Source organism: Equus asinus, chromosome 2 (genome assembly GCF_041296235.1).
Source record: "Equus asinus isolate D_3611 breed Donkey chromosome 2, EquAss-T2T_v2, whole genome shotgun sequence".
NCBI classification, from domain to species: Eukaryota; Metazoa; Chordata; class Mammalia; order Perissodactyla; family Equidae; genus Equus; species Equus asinus.
Genome location: NC_091791.1, coordinates 84,753,664 through 84,770,338, shown reverse-complemented (window position 1 = coordinate 84,770,338; position 16,675 = coordinate 84,753,664). Strand labels below are relative to the sequence as shown.

The 16,675-nt window shown below is 40.5% G+C and overlaps 1 protein-coding gene across 1 annotated transcript; it reads left to right on the top strand.

The window, feature by feature from the left end:
- Window positions 1–412: 412 nt before the first annotated feature.
- Window positions 413–6,316, top strand: MAP10 (microtubule associated protein 10). The gene has a single exon (XM_014854583.3). It carries the CDS (start codon window positions 660–662, stop codon window positions 3,456–3,458), a length of 2,799 nt encoding a protein of 932 aa, XP_014710069.3. The 5' UTR covers window positions 413–659; the 3' UTR covers window positions 3,459–6,316.
- Window positions 6,317–16,675: the final 10,359 nt, after the last annotated feature.

Genomic DNA, 16,675 nt, shown 5'->3' with positions numbered 1-16,675 from the left:
CTCCTCCCCTCCCCCAACTCTGTGTTTAGGTATATATATTTCTTTTGTTGAATGGAACCAGTAACATTACTCCCACACGTGGTGATTACTCAGCTGGAAACGTGGCCGCACTCACTGTGACTGTCTCAGTGCTACCCTAATTTACCCAAAGGCTCCCAGGCCGCCTTAGAGCAGTGAAATCATCTTTTGGGTAGACGACCAGCCAGCGAGGGGCGACCATGGACAGTCAATTGACTGTCTGCAGCCTGGGGTCTGGAAAGAGGAGTGAGGGGTGGGTGGAGAAGTGGGGAGGGGTCCTGATTTACTTCCAATATTCCTCAGATAGATTTCACCTGACCCCAAAGTTGCACGGCATGTGATAAAAACGTGACCAAAACCAAAACATAAGCCTCCTTTTTTTTTTTTTTTTTTTTTTTTTTTGCCATTCGTAGCCTCGGTATTACTATGAAGAATCGCGTTAACACAAGTCTGCAAAGCAAAACACACCGAGCAGCGAAAACTCCCACGACACCCACCACCCAAACCTGCAGGGGCGTCCTCTCAAGTCTCGCGAGAGAGCAGACACAGGTGCTGGCTTCCCCTTATCTCTCGCGAGAACCAAGGGCTTGGGCTTTCTGTTCGCTTAGAGCGCGGCGGCAGCGTCTCCAGGGGCAACAGCAATGGCGGCCGCCGCGTCCGAGCGGCTTTTCTCGCTCGAGCTGCTCGTCGACTGGGTGCGTCTTGAAGCCGGGCTGTCGCTGCCGCCGGCCGTGGTCGCGGTGGAGGAGGAGCTGGAGGCGGCGGCGGCGGCGGAGGAGGAGGATGTGGAGGAGGAGCAGGAGGTGGGGGAGGAGGCCGCGCCGCGGCGGCCATCGTGCAGCCTGTACCCCGCCGTGGCCTTCCGCCTGTCGGACTTCCCCACGCTGCTCGTTTACCCTCCCGGCGGCCCCGCCGCCCCCGCCCCGGAACCCCGGCCCGGCCTGGTCAGCTTCGGTCGCGGCAAGTCCTGTCTCTTCCGCCTGCACCCCGCCACCCTGCACCGCCTGCTGCTGCGGAGCCCGCTCTACACCTTGCTGCTGCAGCTGCCTCCCGGGCTCCCCAGCCCGGCCCCGCGGCTCCTGGGCGCCTGCAGCATCTCGCTGGCCTCCGCGGCCCGCGAGGTGCTGGGGCCGGCCTCCTCCGGCTGCTCCCAGGGTCATCGTGGAAGTTTCCCTCTGCATAACCAAGTGGGGGAGCGGATTGGGGACATTGGCCTGGGCTACCGCCTGACTGACCTGGGGAGCAGCTTGCTGGGCCATCTTGAGCGGCCAGTCGCTTGCACAGGAGGTGGGGTGGAGCGAGTGGAGGGGCGGAAGGCCGTGGAGATCAGCACCCAAACCCTGCAGGAAAAACAGCAGCTACAGCAGCCGAACTCAGAGCCAAGCCCAAGAGATGCTGGTGGGCCTCCCGTGAGTTTAAAAATCCCAAAGACCCAGAAAGATTTGAAAGAAATAGCTCTTCATAGTAAGACCAACTCTGATAACATTGGTTTTGTGGAGAATGGCAAAACCACCTCTATTTGTTCAAGTGCTGTTGGTGTGAGAAGCATCAGCCCCCAAAATCAGGAAGTCACAGAGTTGGACATTGAAACCAACACATTTTGCCCTCCTCCTCTGTACTACACTCATCTGGCCCAAGAAAAGACACCTCCTGTACTGGGTAAAATCACCATTAAGCCTGAAATGAATGTACCTGAGGAATTGAATGGTACTTTTCCAGAAGAAAAACTTGTAAGTCCCCCAACACATACTAATCCTGTAAAACATACAAATTCTGCAATACATGAGAAGCCTCCAATGCTTATAAATCCTCCACGTGTTCAGGATATGGGAGCAAGTAATCAAGCTATGAGTCACCCTCAAACTGAGCAAGATGGAATTAATATGATAAGGCAGCTGCCTTTGTTAAATGCCTTGTTGGTTGAGTTGTCCTTGTTATACAACCAACCCATGGCAAGCCCTACTCATGTCCATCCTCACTTAGCCTGGTTATATAGAACTGAGGATAAGAAGGCCCCAGAAACTTCTGCCAAATCCACATGTAAATCTGAATTTAAGAAGGATGAGCTTTCTTTGGGGGAAAACAAAAAGTCCGTGAGTCTTCAGTGTAAAAAGCACCAAGTTGAAAAGAAAGGTAAATGTTTTGAAAAGAACAGTGGTACTCCCCCAAAAAGAGTTCCAAGGGGGAAGCTACTTTATGGCTTAACAAATACATTTAAACTGCGTCTAAAGCAGACAAATCCTGAGATGTTGGTAGTACATGAAAAGAGAGAAAAATATAGAAAAATGCAAACACAGATGTTGGGTGCAAAACTCAGAAATCCATCGTCCAAAGTTAAAATATTAAGCTTTGCAGAACAACATCAGGAGCTGTATCAACTACTTAAAGATAAGTACTTAGAATCAGATGCATCTTTTGCTGAAAAAACTGATAACTCAAAGCAAATTAGTGGAGTTTTTGATAACCCCAGCACAACTAAAGAAACTAAGCTGAAATGTATAAGTGAAAACACAATTGATTTTGGTGAAAATACAACCAATAATGGTTCATTGGAAGAAATTTTGAGTCCTGAAAATACCATTGTCCCAGAAAGGTTTACTCATACAGATATTTTTGGAGGAAAAGTGGAAATGAAAGTCCCAAGTCCATGTGTTTTCCGACAGGTTGCAATTGTCGACAGAATTATAGTAGATAAAGAAATAACTGATAAGCAGGTCAAAACCACTGATAATGACATTCTTACTGCTGACATGAGTGAAAATAAGCCAAGTAAAAATAGTTGCTCGGAAAGCATCTCAGAACTAAAGTATTCAGATGACTTCACCAGCCCTTGCTATTCCGAAGACTTCTGTGCCACTGAGGACACCAGCAGAATTTCACAAGCTTGTGATAGCAGTCTAGGGGCAGAAGATCCAAAACATAGTCAACATACAAGTAAGTCTAGTGAAACAAGATTGTCCATGAGGAAAAATAACAGTGAGAAGAGTTCTATTCTTACCCCTCCTTTTTCAGCCGGATCACCAGTACACTCATACAAAAGATCTCATATTTCAAAGGCTCAAGATAAAAGTTTGGAGGAAGCATCTAACATCTCCACCAGTGATTTGTCTTCATCACACTGGACTGAGGAGAAAGAAAACCAAATAGACCACGATAGTATGCATAATTCTAAACTTGCAAAGAGGGGTCAAGACATCTCTGTTAAACGTAAAACAAGAACTGATTGCAATTCTTTAGAGAAAAGCCAGTCACCTCGGACATCTCAAGTGAGTTCTTATCTGCCATCTAATTTGTCAGAACTAGAACTTAATATCTTGGATAGAAGTACTTCAGATCACTCTGAAGAAGACAGTGATGAAGTTGGTTCACTAAATATTTCTAAGCAATGCAAAGATATTTGTGAATTAGTAATAAATAAACTTCCAGGATATACAGTGTAAAAATATGTGCTTTTAAAAACCTTTTAATGTTTTTATAGCCTATATGTACTGTTAGTGAAACAATTTTTAATACCTACATTATTTTTAGTATGTAAATTATGTGAATTCTTTTTAAGAAATATAAATGTTTGTCGTTCCTTTGATGTTTAAATAGTGTCTGTCGTTAAATCTGACAAGATTGATCCTGAGATCCCTTTATAACCTGGGTAAGGTTTAAGTTGTTTAATCTTGTAAGAATAAAAGTATCTGTCTTCCTAAATTATCTTTAAGTATCCTAGAGTATTTTTTAAAATTTTTATTTATTTTTTTTATGGTATGCTTTTTAAATTTTTTTGGTAAGGAAGATTGGCCCTGAGCTAACATCTGTTGCCAATCTTCCTCTTTTTTTTTTTCTCCCCAAAGCACCAGTACATAGTTGTATATCCTAATTGCAAGTCATTCTAGTTCCTCCATGTGGGATGCAGCCACAGTATGGCTTCATGAGCAGTGTGTAGGTCCATGCTCAGGATCTGAACTGGAGAACCCTGGACCGCTGAAGCAGAATGTGCAGCCTTAACCACACAGCCACGCGCCCAGCCCCTATCCTAGAGAATGGGTGATCCTAAAGCTGACTTTATGCACACCATTGAAAAAAGGCTAGTTAATAAGAATAGCCTCAAATTTTAATGGGAATAAATCATTTAACAAGTATAGAAGACTTACTGTGTGAGATGCAGAAAGATACAAAATATTTAAGATATAGCCCCTGCAATTATAAGAGCTTTGTGTTTTACATACATATGAATTTGTTAGGGAAATCTTCCTGGATGCATACACATCCCATATCCCCAATAGGTGAAGTCCTTTTTATAAGTTGTCATAGTGCTCTATATGGTGGAGTTTTTTTCTTTTTTTGGTGAGGAAGATTGTCCCTGAGCTAATATCTGTGCTAATCTTTCCCTATTTTGTATGTGAGACACTGCCACAACATGGCTTGATGAGTGGTGTGTAGGTCTGCGCCCAAGATCCGAACCTGCAAACCGCGAGCTCCTGAAGCAGAGCGTGCAAGCCTAACCACTACACCGCTGGGCCAGCTCCTTTTTTTTTTAAAACCCACAATTTGTGTGATTTCTTGATTAATGTTTATCTTTTGTTAGGCTTAAGTTCTGTAATGGAAGGAACCATATCTGTTTGGTGAACAAATATGTCCTCGGTATCTAGTACGGTCTCTGGCATGTGGCTGGGGTGCAATAAGAGCATTTGTTGAACAAATTAACTAAGGCCATATGTTTAGAATACCTGAGGGGAGGGAATAGAATTAAACAGTAAAAACGAGCAGAAGCTCTAAAAATATCAGCTTTGGAGACGTGTTATTTGCTATTTTTGTTTTGCTGGATATAAACAGCCTTTAGGTTTTCTCTAAAGTATTTGGAGCAGGCAGCTAAAAAAAGATTTCTCCTTATAGAATTTCTTGAATAGAAATTTAGTTCATTGTCTTTTAAAGTTGTTCAATAGTTATTTTTAATGTATGAAACTTTGTTTTTGTAAAGTTTAGTGATTTCTTCATAATTTCTTCCATTGGTTTTATACTTAGACCTTGTTCTGTAATCAGATATTTACATATATTCTGTGTTATATTTTAATTTTTACAGTTTTTAATGTACCTAATATTTTTGAATGTATGAGATGAAGCCTTAATTTTCATTCCTTTATAAGTAATTAAATAATTATGTAGACATTATCGTTTGAATGATCATAATAATATGTAGAATTTAGTTGGATGATGAGAGATGAGGATATTGTATTTTGAGAAACAATATGAGTAAAATAATGATGATCAGAATGAGCATGATCTATTCATGGCACTGTGAAAATATCTTGATCAGAAAGGTAGATTCGTGATACTAGTGGTAGAAAGGAAATTTGTGTAAGAAAAGTCCCAGACTATTGGGAACTTCACATGCCAAGCATAATAATAAGGTCCTAAGCAGTAGAAACAATAGGCTATTTTAAGGTATAAATGAGCACTAGTAGGTAGTCATGACATTTTTAATATTTTAAATTATTGAAATAACTTCTTAGAGGTACAGAAATTGTACCACTAACAGTTTTGAAACATGAAATGTTTTTAATAGCTAATGGCTATGGTCTTAATTTTTCAGTAAATGTAAAGTGCATGGTATATCATCTCACAAAATCAAAATAACTTAATGCTGGGTACTGAGCAAGATATTCAAATAACACCAGTTTGGTGTGTAAGTTGCTAGCAATTTTTCACTGCTATAGAGGAGAGCAAAAATATAAGCAATTAGAATCATCAGAGAAGTAATTCCTTAAAAACCAACTGTTTTATGTATTTGATTGAGAATAAGTTATTATCTATGATAAGAATAGGTGAGGAAAATGATGAATTCAGTGTCTCTAAGGTACAACGAAGACTAAAGAATTAATGTCCTTTATTTTACTTATTTATTTTTTTGTGAGGAAGATTGGCCCTGAGCTAACATCTGTTGCCAATCTTCCTCTTTCTGCTTGAGGAAGATTGTCACTGAGCTAACATCTGTTCCAGTCTTCCTCTATCTTATGTGAGATGCTGCCACAGCATAGCTTGACGAGAAGTGCTAGGTCTGTGCCCGGAATCTGAACCTGCGAATGCTGGGCTGCCGGAGCGGAGCGTGTCAACTTAACCAGTATGCCACTTGGCCGGCCCCTTGAACTAATGTACTTTAAGTTACAAAACTGAGTAGCTGAATAATAGTTATTCCATGAATACTTATTTCTAGAATTGTGTTGATTTTTTTTCTAGCTTAATTCTAATGAAATACCTCTTTTCATGTATTTAGTGCTTCCTATTTGCATTTTATCTTCATATTCTACTTCATGTTTTAATCCTACAACCTATAAACTTAGTTTTTTAAGAATATCATAGTAGATACTACTCCTGAAGGCTCATTTATCTCCTTAGTTGCTTAAAATCATTGAAACATGAAATAGTGTTTCAGGGTCACAAATAGGGGAGACCTGTCATTGAATTGTTTGTAAAACTAAGCTGCTTCAATCCAGCTTTTCTGAATAGCCTGGGTATCCAAATCCACTGTGGGAAAGCTGAATGGGAGAGGGTCTAGGAAGCAAAGTGAGCCACAGAAGTGATGCAAAGACCTACCTCTGTGTGGTATTAACACTTGCAGCTTAGGAGGAAGCTCTCAATGATGACAAGTCCTTTGAACTGTTACCATAAGCAAATTCAAAGAGGATTGTGAGGATGCCTACAGTGTGGTGGTGTTTCTCTCCAGCCATGTGCATGCGGATTGATGATGTCCTCAGATACAAATAACAATGACAGTGAACTCTCGCACACTTATCATGGCTTTCTGTTGAGAGTCACCCCTTCACATCTCAATTAATGTATATTTTTCTTCCTGTACAAGCAGTGGATTTATTATGGAGTTATACTTAGGAACCCGACTTTTATTGGTTGCAGCATATAGGTTAATACCATAAGTTAAAAAAATTATCACATTATGTTGTTTTGGCAATGCAAAGAAATTTCGTAATAAAAAAAGCAGCATCTAAATAAGATAAATAATATATTTGTCCGGTCATAAACTGTCCTTGGGCCTAGAGATAGAGCCATCCAAAATATCTAGAGAGTTACAGAGAACGACAATTTACGAACCAAAGCTTGTTGGATCTTTCTCTTCCCACATTTAGCCTGAAACAAGGAAGACTTACTTGGTCAAGGACCAAGGATTTTTACTGTTTTTCTTCATAGATTTAACTATCATGCCAGGAAATAGCAGACTTCAGGATGAGCATCATTAGGTTGGAGTGCCAAGCCATAGTAGGAGAAGCACTTCCTTATTTTCCAAACACTTCTTATATCTCTGTTATACTGGTAATATATATTCTAGAAAACAATATAAAATTCAGATAAAAATTTTTGCTTCAAAATTGTGTATTAAGGAAATGTTATGATCCTTTCCTTCCAAAATCCCACTGAAATGACAGAAGAGATGTAAAAATAAGAATGAACTCATAGTAGCCCTGAAAAACAAGGATAATGCTGGTAGTGGACAAGACCAGTTGAGAAACTTCTGGAAGATAGAAAGCAGATGGGACTAGGTTGATGAAAAACGGATTAGAAATCTACTCTTCAACATAGTCTCATGAGGATGCTGCTGGAGAAATGAGAAGACAGTGCTTCCTAACAAAACCCCAGGTAAACTTCAAATTCAGTCACCAGGCCTTGGGAATAGGAGCGTGGCATGGGAAAACTGGGGCCAGAAACAGAGCCCTGAGTATGATGGAGAAACTAGGGCTGGGCTGAAGGTTATCTACTAGAAAAGGTGTTGGGATCAAAGAGAAAAGTAGCACTTTGCTTTTGATGCCAAAACTACTAAAAGTGTCTTTCTCAATTTTATTGGGGAGACCACTAACGCTAATGTCAAAGTGATATAATCCTGGCCTTTGGAGACAGATGAATGGTGTCTGCATCCTTGTTCACATTACATTACTTTTTGGAGATTCTTTCTTCATTATAGGATTGGTTTGAGGATCGAATCAAATAACATTTGTCTAGCATATATGACAGTGAGTGTGCAAGTTGCTGGAGTGTTGGAGAGTGTATTTAATATTACAGAGAATGAACCATGGTATCTGTATTCCTGCCCTAGGGGGATGTATTTTCAATTAAAACCTCAGTCAGGAAATCAACTCTTTCTCCCAAAAGGTTTAAACAGACTTCCCATGGCATAGCAAGGCGAAGAAGCCCATGAGACGAAAGAAGCAGCACAAAAACTTCCTGCCAGGGAAGAAGAGTGTTTAGGAGAGAGCAGAACCACAAAACCAAGCAGAAGAAGGAGCCCTTCTCAGAAGACTAAGCAGAGTGGGGCATCTGGTTTTGTGCAGAATATTAGTTGGGGAGGAGGGAACGCAAAACTTCCTTACCATTTTTTAAGAAAGGGAACTCTGAGCCAGGGCATAAGTGAAGACAATTTTTTCTGAAATAGTAAGAAAGCAGTACATCAGCATGCTTCCCTGCAAACGTGGGTGGCCTCGCCTAGAGGAGGCAGCTCTAAAAACCTCTACTTTTTAAAAAAATTTTCTGTCTGGATGTTTCACATCTTTCCATAGTAGGTGCACAAAAATGTTTGTCTCTTTAAGTGCCTTAGAGATGGGGATGGGGTGCGTGGGGAAGGAGCTGTCTATACTGCATCATAACAAAAGAGCCAGAAACTTACAGAATGAGTTGGGAAGGGAGGAGACTTAGCTTTCGGATCAGATATCGTAACTGAGTAGGAGAACACTTGGCGGCAGGAATCAATGAAGAGGTTTGGGTTTTAATAAAGAAGGTTTGTGCTTGTCAAGGAACAGGCCAGGATAGGAGATGAGACAAGCTTCTACGTACAGTGAGATAAGATAACAGCTGAAGGTCATATGTTGGAAAGAAAGCATGTGAAATGGAATGGGTCCAAGAGTCGGTAAATGAGTGAGTTATTGCAGGATCAGAAACCTATACTTGTAGGCTGGACTATTTAGACTTAGGTTTTATTCATTTATTGTTTTGGTTTTCTTGGTTTTAATGTAGTTATTTTTGAAGGATCTTCCAGTTGAGGAAATGGACTTGGTTGTGGCTCATAAATGAGCTGAAATCCTACCGGAGGAGCAGTATACCCCCAGGGTGTACATATTGAAAGACTGGGAGAAAAGATAGAGGGGCCTTAGACAGCCCCTCATTTCCACCCAGAGACTGCTTCTTCAGCCGTTCTTGCCTAAAAACCTTGGAGGCTTTTGCCTTTTGTTTTATTAAGGGAAGCTGCTCAATTACGGTGTCTCACACCCACCAACTGCCTTGAGTGCTGTATTTCATAACTTGTGATTTCAGTGTCAACCCTGTGGAGTGAACTGGGACTGAATTCTGGACTCAGAAAGACATAAAACATAATGAATTGCTTTAGATGTGGAGGAACATATTGTCAGAAGAACTGGTCTGCAAATTATTACTTGCATATCCAGAGTTCTTAAGAATATTTCCAGGTCCTTTGGGACAGCATTTGTTAACCTGAGGGAAAAGATATTTCTCATCTTCTGAAAAAGGCCCAAGTGAGAACTTTGGTGTCTTATTAGCAAAGTACTCCATATCCCCAATATTCTCTGTAATAGCCAGAAGCCAAGTATTTAGAAGGGTGTATGTTTTATTTCAGATGAAACTTCCTTCCATTCTAGCGCTCCTTTTCTGGAGTATGTGATTTCTTAGTGCTCTCCTCCTACTTCACTCTCACAGCATGAGCTCATATTGTCAATTTCTAAGAATCAGTGTTAGAAGGTAGGATTTTACTAAAATTATGGCCTTGCTTTTCATTGGAAAATAGGATTGCTTAAAACAAAGCAAAACAAATATATTTTGGTTATGTGGTCTCCATTGTTGTCACTACTTTATTTAATATTAATGCCTGCTGACACTGAATAGCACTTTACAGCAGATGAAGGACTGCCACTATCTTCCTTTATCTTCATGAGAGCCCTCTGAGTTAAGTATTAATATAGACAGGAGACTGAGGCTGTTTTCAATATTCATGGCCTTTCTCACTTTCGTAGAAAGATTGAAAGGCTCCTGGATATGAATCTCAGAAAGTTAATGTTCCTTCAATACTTATCATTTCCAGAGTCAAAATGGATAGCAAAAGTCTACAAATAGATAAAATTCCAATTTTAGACATTGTAAAGCTATGCTATATTTTAGCCATTCCTATTATTTTTGTGTCTTTTAGTCTTTATCTTCTAACTCAGTTGTTTTTCCTAAACCGGATGTTTGCTTTCCTGCATCGACAAGAAGCATCCATCTCCATGCTGAGAGTGAGGTTGTACTGTCATGGCTCCAGGTGTGGCATTGAAGGGCAACTGAAATTGTTAGATGATTATTGTCAGAAAAAAAGCTTGAATTCATAAGAATTTGGATCTAGAAGAGCCTTTAGAAAACATTTAGTTCAGTTCCTTCATTTGATCAATGAGGAACGTGGCCCAGAAAAATGGAGTTTGCTAGTCCCTTGCCCCCTGCTACAAGATACTTTCCGTTAGAAAACGCCACTTTGTGTGTCAAATTGGGAACATAGCAATACCAAAATGTGTGTCTGGCAGACATTCTGTAACATTTATGCTGAAAATATAAACCAAAAAAATTAACTCACTCAGAGATGTGGGAATTGATCCTCTGTGCCACAGGAAAGGCATTTAAGTTTAGAGCTAGGGTCAGACCTGGCATGGGCCTGGCTCCTCCACTCACCTTTGTTAGCCTTAGGTGAGTCTCTCGGAGACGCAATTTTCACATCTGTAAATTGGAGAAATCAATAGTATTTATCTCATAGATTATAAGGATTAAGTGAGGTCATATTGTAGGTAAGTGATTAGTATAATCTCTGGTACCTATCCAAATATACTAGCTATTATTTTTTCTCAAAATCTGAATATATGCAGACTTTTTCCAACCTGGCTGGGTTGTTGGTAGCAGCAACCTTTACATTTTCCTCAAGCCAAAACTATCTCGTCCATGCTCTGAAGCACTCTAAGTTTCAATTGCTTGCTTTTCCATGTACTTGAATATACAACTTCAGAATGAAGCTCAATACTAGGGGAAGTTCATCTTCTTGAAGAGCATTTTTGATATTCTTACACACAAGCCAAGTATATCACCCACTGTCTTACCTTTTACATTAGCCACCAGAAAGCTCAGATATAAATTTTAATGTCTGTTTTCAGTAACGACTTGTTACCAGTTACTGGTACAATTATCTCTCAATTTTCTTTAGCTTGTTTCTAATCTCTCTCTCTCTTTCTCTCTTTCTCCCTCTTCCCTCTCCTTCTTTTCTCTCTCTCCTTTTACTTTACATTTTTGTGTAGTATATGTATTTTATGCAAACTTTTCTTGAAGTATAACATTCATTCTTGAAAGTGCACAAATGACAGGTGTACAGCTCTGTGAATTTCCCAAACACTTTTGTGTAACAGCATCCAGTTCAAGAAATGAAACATTACCACAACCCTGGCAGCCCCCTCAGGCTCTCTTCAGCTGCTACTTCCCCTACCCAACCATCGCAAAGCGAAATGCATCCTTAAATCCAACACCTAGATTCGTTCCACAGGACCATACGGTGTGCACACTTCTAGATCTGGCTTCTTTTGCTCAACCTTATGCTTGTGAGATTCACCCATATTGTGGCATATAGTTGTAGTTGATTACATCTCATCGTTTTATAGTTTTCCATTGTGCAAATATATCCAAATTTATTTCCACATGCTACTGCTAATGGACATTTGGGTTATTTTCAGTACTTTGGGATTAGGAATCATGCTGCTGTGAACTATATATACAGATATAGAGGGATAGGTATTAGATACAGATAGTTTATTTCTAACTATATATACACATTTGTGTTGGTAAGAATGGAATTAAACAGTTTAACAAAGTGGTTGTACCAATAGTATGCATGCTTTTGTTGTAAACTATCTCAATTTACTTTTTGGAATTACAAAGGCCACAGATATCAATCATTACGGTGAAAGTGTGGCAATATTGACATCATCCAAAATGCCTTTCTTAAGCGTGTTCACTACCTTGCAATATCAGTTCAGGTCAAGTCCAGGTAGGGGAATGTGTACCAGGAGAGGATACCTGAGGTTGAGACACAATATGTCAGTACTCCTGACCCATGTGTACCACCTGCTCTTGCCAGAAACTGTATGACTGACACATGAGCCCTTCTAACTAAAAGAGATCATGAACTCACTGGCCCCCTGAATTTAACTGCTAACCTCTATGTCAATTCAGTGCTATACTTCCCCCTCCTTGATGAACTTTGCCATTGAAATCTTACCTTCCATCCTATGCCCTATTGCCTGGCCCTCAACTAGAGGTGAGGAATCCAATTAAGTTATGGAAAAGAAGATAGATTCTTGACAAATGTGAGGGCAGCACCAGGTATGACCCATCGGAAGTAGTATAGGTTGGAAGACCTATCCTGTGAATCTCTACAACCTTAAACATGTACATGAATAGCCATGGGTTAGGCTTTCTGGTGGGCAACCTAAAGAATGATCCAGCCATGCTTGGTGTCTCCCTCAAAAGGTGGGGCTCAGGAAAATGGGCTGGTTTCATGGGAATGCAACCTGTGCAGTTGCATAAGACCCTGTATTCAGAAGACTTTCATGCTTGGTTTAATGCTCTGCTGTTGTCATCTTGAAATTCTTAATAATTTTCTTTTTGAACTTGTGTTTTTGAGTAAAGTCTAATGGGACAATGATACATCCACATTAGCTGGGGAGATATGTGCATTATGTGTGTCCACCACTATTTCTTTCCACCACATTCACATATAGCTATGTGGCTTCCATAACACAATTACTTTGTACTTAGGGTTCCATGCTCAGAAGTGCCCTGCACTTGGTTTAATGTTCTGTTAACGGTGCCTTGACATTCTTAATAATTTTATCTCTGAATTTGTGTTTAGTAAACACACAAATTCAAGTCTGATGGGACAATGGAGCATGCACTTGAGTACACTAGATATGTGCAGTATGCATATTTATCATTCTTTGCTGCCCTGTTTGCATATAGTGTTTATGATACCCCATGAGCACAGAATTCCAGGACATTCACAGTGTGTGTGAGTTCAGTGAGACTCAAAGCAGTACAAAGTAAATGTGCTGTATCTACAACTGAGTAAGTGGAGGTGCTGATAGCATCGAGAGGCCAGGCTTTCTGTTGAACCAGAGCTTGCTTCAAACGTAGAAAGAGGGCAATGGTGTTCTAAGAGACATGAATAACCAAGGAACGCCATCAATCCTTTCTCATTCTTGTTACCTCCCTGTGCTGGTCAACCACTTGTGTTGAAAATGATGACATGGAAAGAAAGAGAAAGAGCAACACAGAGCTCCTTGTCCCTTCAGCTATTTCTTGTTCATCAGTAGGCCGTCAGTAGAGGGTGTTGGTAGAACGTGTGGGTGTCAAGAAGTGAAATAGATCAGTGGAGTTAGTTTAGTTTGGGCAGCGTTTCCACTGTCCATGTGCACATCAACATTACAAAATACCAATATGTAATTTTGATGATTCCACATACAAGTAAATGTTCTTTGTCTTTAAAACTGACGTTGCACAATATAAAGATGATCAGTAAAATTTATCTTAATCATTTAAAATTTTAATTGTTCTTTACTTAGAAAAACGTTAGTGTGATAAGCAGAATTCTAAGATGACCCCCAATGACCTCTGCCCTTATACAACACCCCACCCCCCCCACCCCCCCACCCCCCCCGCCCAGGGTGTAGGAAGAACCTGTAATTTGCTTCTAACTGATAGAATATGGCAAAGGTGAAAGGACTTGGCAGATGTAATTAAGACCCCTAGTCAGTGAACTCAAAGTTAATCAAAAAGGAGATTATCCTAGGTGGCCCATACCAGTCAGATAAAGCCTTTAAAAGAGAGTTTAGGAGTGAGAAGCTTTTTCTCCTGCTGGCCTTGAAGAAACAAGCACCGCGAATTGTATAGCTGAAAAGAAATGTCTTCTGCCAACAACAGCATGAGTTTGAAAGAGGACGCCAAGCCTCCCATGAGACCCCAGCCCTGGCCAACACCTTGACCTAAGCCTGTTAGACCCCAGGCAGAGGCCCCAGCTAAACATGTCTGGACTCCTGACCCATGAATCCTAAGGGATAACACACACGTGTTGTTTTAAGTTGCTAAGTTCGTGGTAATTTGTTATACAGCAATAGAAAATTAATACAAATAGCCAATAAAAACACCATGACAAATTGAGAGAGACACCTTGGAGGAAAGGAAAAAGCTTTATACTTTAGGCACTTTTCCCCTGCGTTTTGAACAACAAGCCCTGTCTTTTTTCTTTTCACCAAACCCTGTAAATTATGTAGCTGACCCTGGCTGTCACTCCAAGCTGGGAGAGGCAAATCCAATTGCCTACAGGCTTTCCTCTGTGTTATTCAAGTGCACGTAGTATTTGGCACAACTTTTCTGGACGTGGTTGGTGTGCATAATACTTGAGAATACTATGTTGGCGGCTGCATGCTTCCTCTGTAGAATCTGAACATTATCTTTTAAATTTTAATTTTACAGTCTGAACTAAATGCCTACAATTCACACCAATGACAAATTTGGATTCTAAAACCTTTATATGGAATTACTCACAGCAATCTTTAGAGGTAGAATTAATGTAATTCTCCATACAATATTTTAAGGGCACAACAAAACTATTGAATAATATATAACCATTTATGAACTGTTGTTATTTATTCTTGTCAAGTAAGGTGATTGCTACAGACTTTTTTAAAGACTGACTCTCTCCACAATGCTTCTTTAGCGCTGGTCGCAGACATCTACAGTAGTGCTGTTTCCTCAAAATGGTTTGTTTGGCAGATGTTCTGGGGATCTGCATGCACATTCAGTGTGGCCCACTTCCCTAGTTTGGGAAACAAATATAATGATTCTCCTTTTATATTCCGGTAGATTGCGCCAGCTCCACCTACTCATGTTAGCAGGAAATCTAGCATCAGACTTTTATGAACTCTACCATCCCAAATGTCCAAGATCCTGAGAAGCTCACTTGGTCTTACTTATGTGGCCTCTCCTGCTTACAAGTGACAGGCCGTGTGACCTGCCCACCAATTGGCCTTGGTTTTCAACTGCTGTGGTTCCTGTTGCTGTGACAAAGTGTTGCATTTGAAGACCAGTCGTCCCCCTGGTCCTGATTCCAGTACAGCTCATGAGGGTAAAATTATTCTGGTTTTTTACTCACAAGCTCAAATTCAGAGTGGCTGGATCTGGAGTCGCCGTAAGTCCTTCCCCCAATGATCTAGATACTCTGTACAGAGCAAGGATCACTGGGACCAGTTCTTACTTTTCTCATTTTCTTTGGGGTCTTCAGGGTCCTTTCCTGCCAGAGAACTTTGACTGGCACTAACCTAAACTATCAGTTTCAAACCTCTAAAGGGGCGGAGTCACGGGCTGGATCCTGTTCTTCTCTGAAGCCTACTTAACCCCATGCAAATTTACTTTCCTTCTCTCAGTTTCCAACAAACACAAAAAGGATCTGCTTCTTAAGGCCAATGGATGTGAATTTTACTTATATTTACATAACAAGGAGGGACCTTTTGTAGTATTGTGAGAGAAATCCAAGAACTTCTAGAGAGTTTTCCGTGTCGTGTCCTATTATGGAAAGGCAGTTGGCAGCACTAACTTAAAATAAATAAATACATAAAACTAATTTGCCCACGCCAGACATTTCCTACACAGGTATATGTTGAGAATGTCTTATTCAGTTTCGTTTTCCTCCCTCATCCCCAGAAAGGAGCCCACCACAGTGTCTTTCATAATACATGCTTAATAGATGTTCGGGGAATTTAATAGAAACAATAATTAAAGCTGGCATCTACTCATAGTTTATAAATTAGGGTGTTCTATACTTTGTCTGCTTCACTGCTTAACTAAGAGCTCCTCTGCCGTTTAAGGGCTGGGGCATTGGGAATGGTGACTCATGAAACTAACTTACTTTTTCCCATGCTATCCTAAAGCATAAATCAAGACCAAATCTCTTTGGTGGATTCCTCCAACCAATTCATTGGGCTGATAATCTTTAGGTCCATCTGGGTTAAGAATGGAGGTGACCACAGACCAGGGAGCTCCCCCTGCCATTCTTGATGTCACCCCTGTTCTCTGAATTTATTCTCAAGATCAGTTATGAAGCAGCTCCCCAGAAACCTGGGAGCACTTTTTTAGTGGAAGTTTTTCTGGCTGATGACTATTCCAACATATGGCACCTCCTGAAGAAGCACCAGAAGATTGAAATATTCTGATCTCCGGGCTTCGACTGCATTTCTTGAAATAGCTTGGTTATAAAACTCACAACAAATAAAACTTCCTTTAGCACTCTCAGAGTGTTAGGAAGAGCTAGACTGTGACGTGTATTTAGACCACTTTGTGCCTGAATTTAAATTTTTAACATTCTTATAGGCAACCAGTTTTGTTGAGTGCGTTATAAAGAACAAGAATGTAAATGAATATGTTTGATGTCAAATCTCTGGACCCATTCACTTGTTTTTATTATGTAATATTTTAAACATTCAGAAGAATACACAATACAACAAAGTCCTACATACACATCATGGAGATTTAACCCAGTGTTGGCCCTGTGCTGTGCTTGCACTCTCTGCCACCCTCTGACAGACCCTCCCTT